General features: G+C 35.9%; 1 protein-coding gene across 4 annotated transcripts in view; it reads left to right on the forward strand.

The window, feature by feature from the left end:
- RBPJ (recombination signal binding protein for immunoglobulin kappa J region) overlaps positions 1 to 11,519 on the forward strand; it is a 55,493-nt gene extending 43,974 nt beyond the window's left edge. For 2 of the 4 annotated variants that reach the window (XM_030493278.1, XM_030493277.1), the window contains 7 exons: positions 687 to 861; positions 2,353 to 2,490; positions 2,706 to 2,818; positions 4,913 to 5,053; positions 6,085 to 6,240; positions 6,974 to 7,077; positions 7,899 to 9,657. In XM_030493278.1, coding sequence (XP_030349138.1) covers positions 687 to 861; positions 2,353 to 2,490; positions 2,706 to 2,818; positions 4,913 to 5,053; positions 6,085 to 6,240; positions 6,974 to 7,077; positions 7,899 to 8,214 — 1,143 coding nt within the window. In that variant the 3' untranslated portion in view covers positions 8,215 to 9,657. Of the gene's footprint in view, positions 1 to 686; positions 862 to 2,352; positions 2,491 to 2,705; positions 2,819 to 4,912; positions 5,054 to 6,084; positions 6,241 to 6,973; positions 7,078 to 7,898 lie in introns of all 4 variants that reach the window. The other 2 variants (XM_030493276.1, XM_030493279.1) reach the window with 2 other exon arrangements.
- Positions 11,520 to 11,729: the final 210 nt, after the last annotated feature.

Below are 11,729 nucleotides of genomic sequence, written 5' to 3' on the forward strand. Positions count from 1 at the left end.
TTTTTTTTACAGTGATATGAATTACTATAAAAAAAAATGTATGTTATTTGTGATGACTTAAACAGTTGGAATAAAACTGGAAGCACGTGAGTGCTCATTTTAGCTGGTTGTTTTATTAAGCAGTATTTTATAGCTACCTAGTATTTCCAACCCAGTCTACTTAGAAATGCTTCATATGTTGCTGAATAGGGAAAATAATAAAAGTTCTTTTTGAGATTTTTTTTTTTTTTGAAGCTCCTGTTGTCAACTAGCATGTAACACTTAGCCAAAAGTAACTTCCTCCAATTTCAAAACCCAATCATCTCCCATCCTTTCAAGAAAAATATGGCTGAACACTTTTTCTGCACAGGCAGCCTCTCGTGCATGCCTAGTGCACTGCCTGTATAGCTCTACTGAAATGTAATTTTTAGAACTGCTCTTGATCACTCAGAGATGGATTTGACACAGCTATAGTCTCTAAACTAGTCCTGGTAAGGGTCTTTAGAACAGCACTGAAGTTGGGTGCTAAACTTCACAAAGCTAAACAGTAGTCATAAAAGATATCCATATGGAAGAGATTGAAAAAGCAGTTTCTGATCTGGTTTAGAAACTATTGCATCAGTTTTCCTATTTTGTTCATAATTAAATATATGTAGTTTCTTAAACTGGGTTGACTTGAAGAAACAACAGTATGTTTTCACCTACAGAATTATTGCACTGCCAAAACATTATACATATCAGACTCAGACAAGAGAAAGCACTTCATGTTATCGGTAAAAATGTTCTATGGCAATAGTGACGACATCGGTGTGTTCCTCAGTAAACGGATCAAAGTCATCTCCAAGCCTTCTAAAAAGAAACAGTCACTGAAAAATGCAGACTGTAAGTATTTTACAGTTCTTTATGTAGCAATTCATTTTGCCTCCTCCTGATTTTTTTCTTACGTGTTCTGAGGTCTGACTGCAAAGTAAATACAATGGAATTTTCAATTTCTGTTTTTCTAATGTATTTCAGAACTGAACACATCAGTGTATTTTAAAGTATTCCAGTACAGTCTACACTGAGTTTTATGCAGTCACAGTTAATTATTTAGTAAATATAAAAGGTTCACCAGAAAAACTATTCTGAGGAGTGAATCCTTGTAGACAAATGCATAAAGAATGCTCTACCTCGGCTTTCTAAGCTGTTAGATCTCTTAAGCTGCCATGATGTGGTGCTTAGGATGGTCTGATCAGTTTCAAAGAGATAGCTTTCAGATTCTGATAAATGAATAGCATCACGTTAGCCAAACTGCACTTGGTCACATCACAGCCACCTTCTTACTACCTCATGCCATTTGCATGTTTTTTTTATTTTTAATATGTTTTGCGTGGTTCCTTTTATGTTATTGGTCAAGAAATAATCTGGTGATATTTTACCCAGATTTATTTGCTTACTGTGTTTTTTCCAATAAAGATATCTCTGGTGCTCATGTATAATTGGGAGCATTTTTGGTTTTCCCTCACATTTTTTGCCTCCATTCCACTGGAGCACCTCAGGAGATACCCTTTTTTTTTCTCTCTCTCTTCACTAGTGCTTTAAAAGGCTCTTCCATATGTGTTGGGCTGGAACCCGTTCACCTATGGAATGTGGATCTCAGGGTGCTAGCTTCCCACATGACTAAAGGCAATCTGTTGCTGTGCAGTTCACGCCCGTGGGCTCAGAGTATGCACTGTTGACTTTGTGTTCAGACAGATAGTTTTGATGGACAGTGAATATGAACCAGGCATTCTTTGATAGTAAATATGAACCAAGTAGAATAAACACACCCGTTTTAATGGCAAAATGCTAGTTGCAGATTTTTTCAGGGGAGCAGACTTAGCATTCTCTCTCTCTTGAATGCTAAGTAAGTTCAGATACGAAAATGTCAAGTTGCATGGTTACAATTTTACATAGTTATGTCTGTCTTCCTTTCAATTGGTTGTGATTTGTATGAATAATTTCTTTATACTTCATATATACTCTGAATGATCACTGAAAGTTGTTGGAAGTACTTCACAAGGGCGAGTTAATGCTTAAGCTCAAATAATCAGTTATTTGAGAACTAGGAACAGAAGGAGTTTTCAGCTGGCAAGCACTGTCCCATTTGGCTAAGTGGAAAAATTCTGTGAACTAGCATGCCTTTGGAGAACAGCCACTATGTATGTTACCCACTTGTAATTTTGTGATTATTTTTGATCTGTCACAAATATAAATATTTTCTAAATTTACCAATGGTTGAGAAGTGTTTCTTAATTTCATCAGTTTATTTTACTGTATTTGTGACTTTTTGTTACTTTTCTGTGTAATAATGAAGTAATTTTATAATCTCAAGTCTGTATGTGTTCCTTGCAGTATGTATTGCGTCAGGGACAAAAGTGGCACTATTTAATAGACTTCGATCCCAAACAGTTAGCACCAGATATTTGCACGTAGAAGGTGGTAATTTCCATGCCAGTTCACAGCAGTGGGGAGCATTTTACATTCACCTCTGTAAGTAAAAATGAAGCAATGTATATTTTCACCTCCCTCCCTCCATCCCCACAAAAAAGAAAGTCCTGCATTTTTTCCTCCATATTAATTGCCCATATGTGGATTTGTTTTGTTACTGAGTGTATATTTGATGGAATAGTGGGATGTTAAACGTTCTTCCTATTGGGGTAAACAGTGAATAAAACAAATAATGTGCAAATTCCTGTTTCATGCAGTGGATGATGATGAATCAGAAGGAGAAGAGTTCACAGTGAGAGATGGCTACATACATTATGGTCAGACTGTCAAACTTGTATGCTCAGTTACTGGCATGGCACTCCCAAGACTGGTACAGTTTAATTTCTTCAGTGCTGTAATTAATATGTAGATGGCTATGTAGTGTAATTGCATAGTTGCATTTGCTTGTTTACAATATTTGGCTTTATGTTTCCTTTTAGTAATATATATTTTTTATATGGCAAATGGCATTCAGTTTAGTAAAAGCGTATTTTTGCATCTGCAGATTAATTCTGTAAGCAGAGAACAGCTTGTAGCATAAGTGTAGAAAATTCTTCAGAATTCAGACCTGCCAAACTAGGTTAATCTGCAAGCTGTCCTTAAGAAAACGTCTATTTTAAAAACAGTAATGTAGGCCCCAGTGTAGCAAAATACTTTAGATACCGATATCAAATAGCTGAGTAAAGTCTCTGCAGCCAGTAGGAGCATTCCATTTGTTGAGTTCAGGACAGCTTTAAAAATGCTCTTCCAACTTGAACCTAAAACCACTTCTGTGTACTTCTCGGCATATATAATGATATCAATATCAGCTTGCAAAAGCATTTTGGACATTTATTAATACTGTCTGTTTTAAATATGGAACATTGAAAATGCCTTTGGAATTACTTTTTTCAGAAAGAGACAATTTCAGCCCTTGTATAATTACAGCTTATTTTTTTCCTCCTGTTTTATGCACTTTTAATGTCAGCCTAAGTGGAATTTTATGTGACTGATAATAAACAATGCTTCATATGCAGTCCTCTGTGAAATTGTGGTTTGCAGCCCATTATGAACTTCATACAAGGCTCTGCCAATTCCACTTTTAACTAGAAACAATTTTTAGAATGTGCCAATGTAAAACCAACCTTCCCTGAAGGCAGGCTTTTCTTCCCCTTTCCAGACTTATTTTACTAGGACTGTAATGAGAAATTCTCTCCTAATATCAAACTTAACTAAAAAAGAAGAGTAAAACTGCTCAGAGTAAGTGGGATAAAATGATCACTTGAATAGTTTTTTTTTTTACTCCCATTATTTGACAGAAAAATCCAGGCCTGTTTACTACTGATCTGGTTCAGTGCACATGACATTCAGTAAGAGGATCTCGCTTTATCTGTGGGCTTCATGTTAATATTTTCGTACTGCTGAAAGGAGATGCCATCATTTATGATTTCAGAAACCTTGTATTTAGGTAGAAATAGATTAAAATTAGGCTAAAGGTTCCTCTTAGGTTTGCTATTGGGAACATTTGTCATGCTGCTTTATAAGATTGATTGAAGGTGACATGATTAAAAGGTAATTTGCAGACATTTTATAGGTCAATGCAAAGAACTTTGAAGAAACAAGTTAACCTTGAAACTTACATTGCTAATAATGCCATTTATTATCATTAGAAATTCCAGAGGACATGGTTGGCTTTCTGATTGTCGGCTTAGAAAACTTCAAGCACTTTGGCTGCTGCTTCTGCTGATGTTGCATAAAATGAAGTATTAAACTTTTTTCTAGAAGTTGAGTTAAAATTCCAAGCTACAGATTTCCACTGTCTGTAAGGGAATAACTTTTTTAATTTTTGAAAATAAATCAGTATAACAGCTCTGAGTTAAGTCAGCAGATACTTTTTCATTGAACTGCCAGATGTGAGGAACAATTGTTTTTTGCAGTTGTCTGTAATATTTAATGACCACCTGTTGTTAAGGTACACTATGATTGTTGTGTTTGCAAAACTGTACTTAAGGACATCTCAATACCTACAAAGTAAATATTTATTTTCAACTGTTCTCATTCTGCAGCCAGTCTGCCACAGAATGTTGTGGATGCTATCAATGATGGAAGATTCTGTAGAAGTCTATTAATACTTGACCTACTGCTTGTTTGTACCATGAAATGGAACAAAAGTAGATTTTGCTGAAGCATCAAGTTTTTTCCCTACTCTTACAGCAAAAAAAGATAAAATATATATGCATGCAGCACACTGAAGATGTAGTACTGAGTGTCACTTCAATGTTGTGTTTTTATTTCAAAAGCATTGAGAATTATGAATCTAATGTGGTATTTAAACAGGAGGCATGGAAATTAAAAGAATACCTTTTACTAACAGTACATATGTAACCTCCAATGTAATGAAGTACAGAAATTGTCCTAAATGTATATGTACAATTTTCTTTCACAGATAATTCGAAAAGTAGATAAACAAACAGCGTTATTGGATGCAGATGATCCAGTATCGCAGCTCCATAAATGCGCATTTTACCTTAAAGACACTGAGAGAATGTATTTGTGCCTTTCCCAGGAGAGAATAATCCAATTTCAAGTGAGTTATTTAAAACGGGGTTGAGCTTGAGCTTGGAACGATCTGTGGTTCCTATCTTTGTTACCCATTTCCCTTGCAAGCTGTTTTCAGTGCTTTTTTACATGATCATAGCAAAATGAAGAGTGCACATGAGAATGCAGCTTTGATCTTAACAACTTTTTGTCTAAACTGGTAAATTCATACTAGTTGAAGTTTATCTGACATTTTGAAGAGTGAAGGTTATGGTTACATATGTAGATATCATTAAAGCTTAACGGAAGAAAACAGAATTTAGGTATTAAAATTAGAATTTTTGAGTCCCATTTTTTTTCTGTACCTGTGTTTAACCTATACACAATTTTCTTACTGGTTGCTAGATGATGGAATTAGAGATGTGTTTGTTGCTATAAAAAATAGTTGTCGGTGTATTTTCTATGTATGCATGTATATTAATTTTAGTACTATTTACAGGGAGACAGTGAAAGTTTGACTAATTTGCAAGGTTGTCAGTTCAGCTTCTCTCCCATGTCTGCACAAACACTGAAATATGAGTATGATTCTGTAAGCTTGTGTTTTCTATCATTTTGTGGATGGTGAAGAACTCTCTAAAAAGAAAAACAAAATCTTGGCCTTATATAAATCATAGCTAATGAAAAGTATTATACTTCAATCTGCAGGTGTTTTAGTCACTTTGCATTATTAAAACAAGATCTATTTTAAATAGCTTCTTCTAGTTGGTGTAGTTTGTTGGTTATTGGCTGTTGAATAATGTTAAAACTTTGAAAGCTGGACTGAAATAAAACCCAATAATAAACAAAAGGTTGGAAAGATGACAGTATCATAGGTGAGAGTTACAGTGTTTTCCCAAGCTTTAGTTTTCTACTGCTTTTGCTGAAATGTATGTGACTGTTTCTTTAGGTCATTTGGTTACAGGAATATATAAGGAAACATGTTTTTGAAATAGACATTGTTACTGGCTGAGTTGTTTTTTAGCTCTGTGACTTGGCAAATGAGTCTACAGGTCAGATTGAAAACTTTTCTTTCTTTCTAAGGCCACTCCATGCCCAAAAGAACCAAATAAAGAAATGATTAATGATGGAGCTTCTTGGACAATCATTAGCACAGATAAAGCAGAATACACATTTTATGAGGGGATGGGACCGGTCCATGCTCCTGTGACACCTGTGCCTGTTGTAGAAAGTCTTCAAGTAAGTTGATTTTATTTTGTTTTAATAAACTCTCTTATGTGAGATTATTTTTGTCATGCAGATTTAACCTTCATGGTACCATTGTGGAATACTGTAGGAAAGCATTCTTACTTGCTTTATAAATAGGAAATTTACTTTATGTTGCAACAATTTTTCTTACCTGTGTTTCAGAATACATGAGCCTATCCATCTTAGGAATAATATTGTTCTATACATTAAGAATTTTATTTCTTTAAGTATTATGGTAGTAATATCCTTAGGACTTCTACTTCTGTTTGATTATTTAGAAATTGATTTTGTCTCTTGAACCAGCCAACCATAGATCAAAGAGAGCCAGACAGAAGCCTTATTAAGAAAATCAGCATTCTGCTGTGGAAAAACTTGGAGCTCTCCTAACACGTTCTCCGAAAGATTCTTTGTTCTTTGTTTTCAAAGCCTTATTGACTCCTGTTCTGAGTAGCCACTATCAAAACTTCCACTTGGAAGTACCTTCAGAATATCAAATTAATTGGCAGTATCTTTTAGATGTGTTACTTCTTTACAGTTCAGTTGTGCAGGTATTTCTTTCAGTTTTATCCAGCTGATAGAAACAGCACTGTTTACAGCTCTTATATGCATGTGAAGAATTTTTTCTTGTTTGTTTTGGGTTTTTTTCCTCAGAGGGGGGGTGTATATTTTTATTAATACTTTTTTACAGTGGATTTTCTTCTTTTTTCTATTCACTTCCTTTCAGTTGAATGGTGGTGGGGATGTAGCAATGTTGGAACTTACAGGACAGAACTTCACTCCAAATTTACGTGTCTGGTTTGGGGATGTGGAAGCAGAAACCATGTACAGGTACAATATTTCCTACTACTTTTATGGTGATTACATTTTACTGGATGCTTTGAAGAATGTATATTCACGTGTACACACTGAAGTGTATACTTTGTGCCCTGCAGAGAGGGATCTGGGAGTGCTGGTTGACAGCAGGCTCAGTATGAGTCAGCAGTGTGCCCTGGCAGCCAAGAGGGCAAACTGCATCCAGCTGGTCAGAAAAGGTGATTATTCCACTGTATTTAGCAGTGGTGCGGCTTCACCTTGAGCACTGTGTGCAGTTCTTGGCCCCACAGTTTAAGAAGGATATGGAGATACTTAAATGTGCCCAGAGGAGGGCAACAAAGCTGGTAGGATGTAGGCTGGAAGGAATGTCCTGTGTGGAGCAGGTAAGGACTCTGGGCTTGTCTAGTTTGGTGAAAAGGAGGCTGAGCGGTAACCTTCTTGCTCTCTACAGCCTTCCCCTCTACAGAGGAGGGGAGGGTGAAGAGGGAGATGCTGAGCTTTTCTCCCTGGTATCATGTGCCAGGATGCATGAGAGTGGTTCAAAGCTGTGTCAGTGGAGGTTTAGACTGGACTTTAGGAAACACTTCTCTACTGAGAAGGCAGTCAAACGCTGGAACAGGCTTCCTAGAGAGGTGGTTGATTCCCCAAGCCTGTCAGTGTTTGAGGCATTTGAAAAACACTCTTAATAATATGCTGTAACTTCTGGTCAGCCCTGAAGTTGTCAGGCAGTTGTACTAGAAGATCTGTTGTAAGACCCATCCAACTGAACTATTCTGATCTGTTCTATTCTCTAAGCTTAAGTTTTATTGTGCTCAGTTGACTCTCCTGTTTTTCAGGTGCGCAGAGAGCATGCTGTGTGTTGTTCCAGACATTTCTGCATTTCGAGAGGGTTGGAGGTGGGTCCGTCAGCCAGTCCAGGTTCCAGTAACTTTGGTCCGTAACGATGGCATAATTTACTCCACCAGCCTTACCTTTACATACACACCAGAACCAGGGCCGCGACCACACTGCAGTGCTGCTGGAGCAATCCTCAGAGCCAACTCAAGCCTCATGGCTTCCAGTGAAACAAATACAAACAGCGAGGGAAGTTACACAAATGTCAGCACAAATCCAACCAATGTCACATCATCTACAGCAACTGTAGTTTCCTAACTACTGTTGTTTGTCTGGACTTTAACTGACTTTTGAGTGCTACATTCAAGAGAACTGAACAATTTTTGTGGTTTCATGGGAAAACACCTTTCCATTTTAGGTGATATTATTTGAACCTTGTTACCCGCAAGTGCTGATCTTAAATATAGAAGCCACAATAAAAAAAAAAAACCAACCATCACCACCAACATCCGAAACATAAGAACTTTATTGAAAATCTATTTTTCAGCTGTTTTTTTTTAATGGGCAAGAAACAAAAAATGTGGCTGGGATACATGTTAAGCAAACTAGAAAACATGAACACAACATAGTTTTTATGGACCAAGGAACTTGTATAAGCTTTAGTATAAAAGGTACATTTTCACCATACCTTTTTTGTATCACAACATATAGTACACTTTTGTTACCAAATAGTTTATATTTTTTTTTCCTCTGAGCTTTTGCTCTGAAGTATATTCAGGTTCCAAGCCTGACCATGCTTGTATAATCTAATTACCATACTCTTCCAGTTTTAAAAAAATATATATATTTTTGGTCTGTGGCTGGAACTGTTCCTTTTTTTAAACTGAAGTCTTGTGACTTTTTATGGACTGAAATTGTTTTTATTTCAGCAAGTAGAACCTTGTAAAGGCCAGCATATTTTTTTTAAGATTATATGAAGTCTGTGCAAAAGCTTTAAAAAATGCCTCTGCCTTGCCTGCAATACATGCAATGTATGTTAACTTTAGTGCTCTGTTTTCAGTCATTGTTAATAGTTATTTCTGTTTTCCTTTTTTAAATATGTATTTATAGTGATAATTCATGAGGTTCTAACATTACATGAGTTTTTTTTAAAAGTGGCATCTCAAGCAGTCATATTAATGATTGTTCATGTCACAGGCATACGTTGGTGTTTTTGAAGGGTTGTTACTGGGTTACTCCCCCTCTTCCTTGCTCAGTCATATTACATCTGAAAACGTTTCAGGATCTGTTCAGGTTTTTCTAATCTTGTACATAATTTGTATTAAGTGTAAGTTAAATGTTTTATTTCAAAAGTGGAATGTCCCCAATAACTTCATTTGGCAGCATGTCTTCTGTCTTGTTGGCATGTAACTAAAGTACCATGAGAAGTATGTGCTACAAATGGGATTGGTAGGTGATGCCCTTCATCATTTGAGAATCACAACAAGCATGTTTTTCTTCATACTGTTCAGTAAATTAGGCCAGACTTTGATGTAACACTTGTATTGAGAACGTGCTTTCATAGTGAAGTGATCATACCATAATAACTAGAGAAGTAAATTTTATTACTTAGAAATGGGCAAATAGAAAATCATAAAAGCACTATGAAGATGCTAACTCCTCCCATCCTTATTTCCTGTGGGTTTCTCTTTCCCTGCCAACAGCTTATGCAGCATTCAAGTCTTCTCTCCATCATAAATTCAAGGCTCATTTGCACTTTGACTTTGTTGGTTGTTGCATTTGTTTTTCATTTTGACTTTGCCATGTTTTTGTCCCTTCTTGTAGACCTGCCTGCCTCATTTGTATTTGGAAGTATACCCCGGTAGTTCATTTGTAGTCACACAACTAGGCATAGACTCATAGGACAAGTTCTGATAGTGTGATCTTCCTTTTTAAAAGCCAAAATACAAATTTTGTGCTGTGTTCAGCCTTTTCCATACCCTGAAGCAAGAGTCACAACTGCTGTGTAAGTGTGAACCTGTGGCTTCCTACAGTGCATTGCTTACAAGCTTATGTGTCGACTATTTTCATAGGTTTTTTATTTCTGACCACTTATTCCAGTTTCAACACCCACCACCATTTTAAAGCATTGTCTCTGCACCATGTTTGTGTACTCTGATGCTCCGTTCTACTTGTTTGCTTTAGTGCTCCATTGTATGTGTGAAGCAGTGTGGTTAAAGGAAGAAATTGATTATAAAGCATATTTAGCTAATAGTAAAATTGGTGCCACTGTCCTTTGAAAATGTGCTTATATTCTACCACAGGCCTTCATATTTGCTATTCTGCTTGATAAAATTTCTTCCCATGACATAGTCGCAATGCTGGTTCTTAGCACTAGTGAATACTGCCTCACCTCATCTCCGTTTCAGTGACCAAGGGCAGAATTCATTGTGGCCTTATCTCTGTTTTAAACTGTTTACTGGCATTTACTTGCAAATCTGTTTACCTTTGTATGTGCTATAAAACTTTGTTTTAATTGTGTTGTGGCAGGAATCATTTCACAGTGTTTTTGTTAGAAGCACATAATTATCTTACAATATGGCTTAATTCAAGTGCCACAGATTTTCATCACCAATTAGACTGAGAATTAAAATAAGCGATAAATATATATCAGATTCAGAGGGTATTCAAGAAGAAACCACAATATACACACAGTAGGCAAACCATAACAAGCCTTTTAACCTTCAAAGACTATTTAAAATAGCTTTTCAGAACTTGACACGTGCTTTTATACTCATTATTTTAAAATTTTTACATATAAATGCAATACTTTTTATATTCAGTTTCTGTACTTACAGTAATTTTGCCCAATAGATGTAATATTCCTTGACTTGTAAAGAACCTAATGACTTAGCCTAATTTCTGCTGTTCTACACACTACAGCCAAGTGGGTGAAAAAAAGAGACTATTAAAATTCTGCTTACAAGATTATTTTAAAGCCCATTTTACCCTTGGGCTTGTGGCTCTGTTGTTGCCAGTAGTTATTCAGTAGTACAGAAATAGTCTTCCAGGTCCTTACTGTTGTTAAGATGTCCAGTTGTTCAGATATATTATCTTCCTGAACTTTTTCCTGTGGGGTGATATTGTTACATTTATTGGCCTTGTGAGCTGTTAATCAATTTTCATACTATTAACAATATCTCAAGATTTTGATAAAACTACGTTTAGAATGTTTCAGTATGAAACTATTATAACTGTTCAAGTCTAGCTGTGTTAAGTCTGCTGTTAATTCTATATACATAGAAATTGAGTCTGTGTTCAGAATGTTGTTATAGTTCCAACTGTAGGAAGAAAAAGCATAAAAAGCATATTAAGTGCTCAAATTTAGCAATGCCTTTTTCTTACTTTCTTTTGTTTGGAACTGCATTTCAGAATTCAACACTAGCATAGTCTTTAATAATCTGCTGCTGATGTTTTTCCTAATTATTTGCCCTGAGGGCATCCCACAATTGTGTTAATAATGGTATTCTGTACTTCTTTTCATTGCACAGACTTATAAGATCAGAATGGTTACCTGAAAAGACATGAACTCAAGACGTAAATCAGAGGTTTTCCCCATATACAAAATTTTAATGCCAAGTGAAACAAATTATCTATTGGAAGTAAGCCACCCACTTGTTGATTGAATGACTCCATTGAGGTGTCCATCTTGAAACTAAGATGCTCTTCAATTATTAACCATATTATTTACTTTCTTTCAAAAGCAGCTGTGTTTATGAGTACTGAACAAATGTGTATACTTTCCTGTGCCAGACTTTTGACTTTGTTTTCAAGCACTGTACTGTGGGATTGAG

Source organism: Strigops habroptila, chromosome 7 (assembly GCF_004027225.2).
Source record: "Strigops habroptila isolate Jane chromosome 7, bStrHab1.2.pri, whole genome shotgun sequence".
NCBI lineage: Eukaryota > Metazoa > Chordata > Aves > Psittaciformes > Psittacidae > Strigops > Strigops habroptila.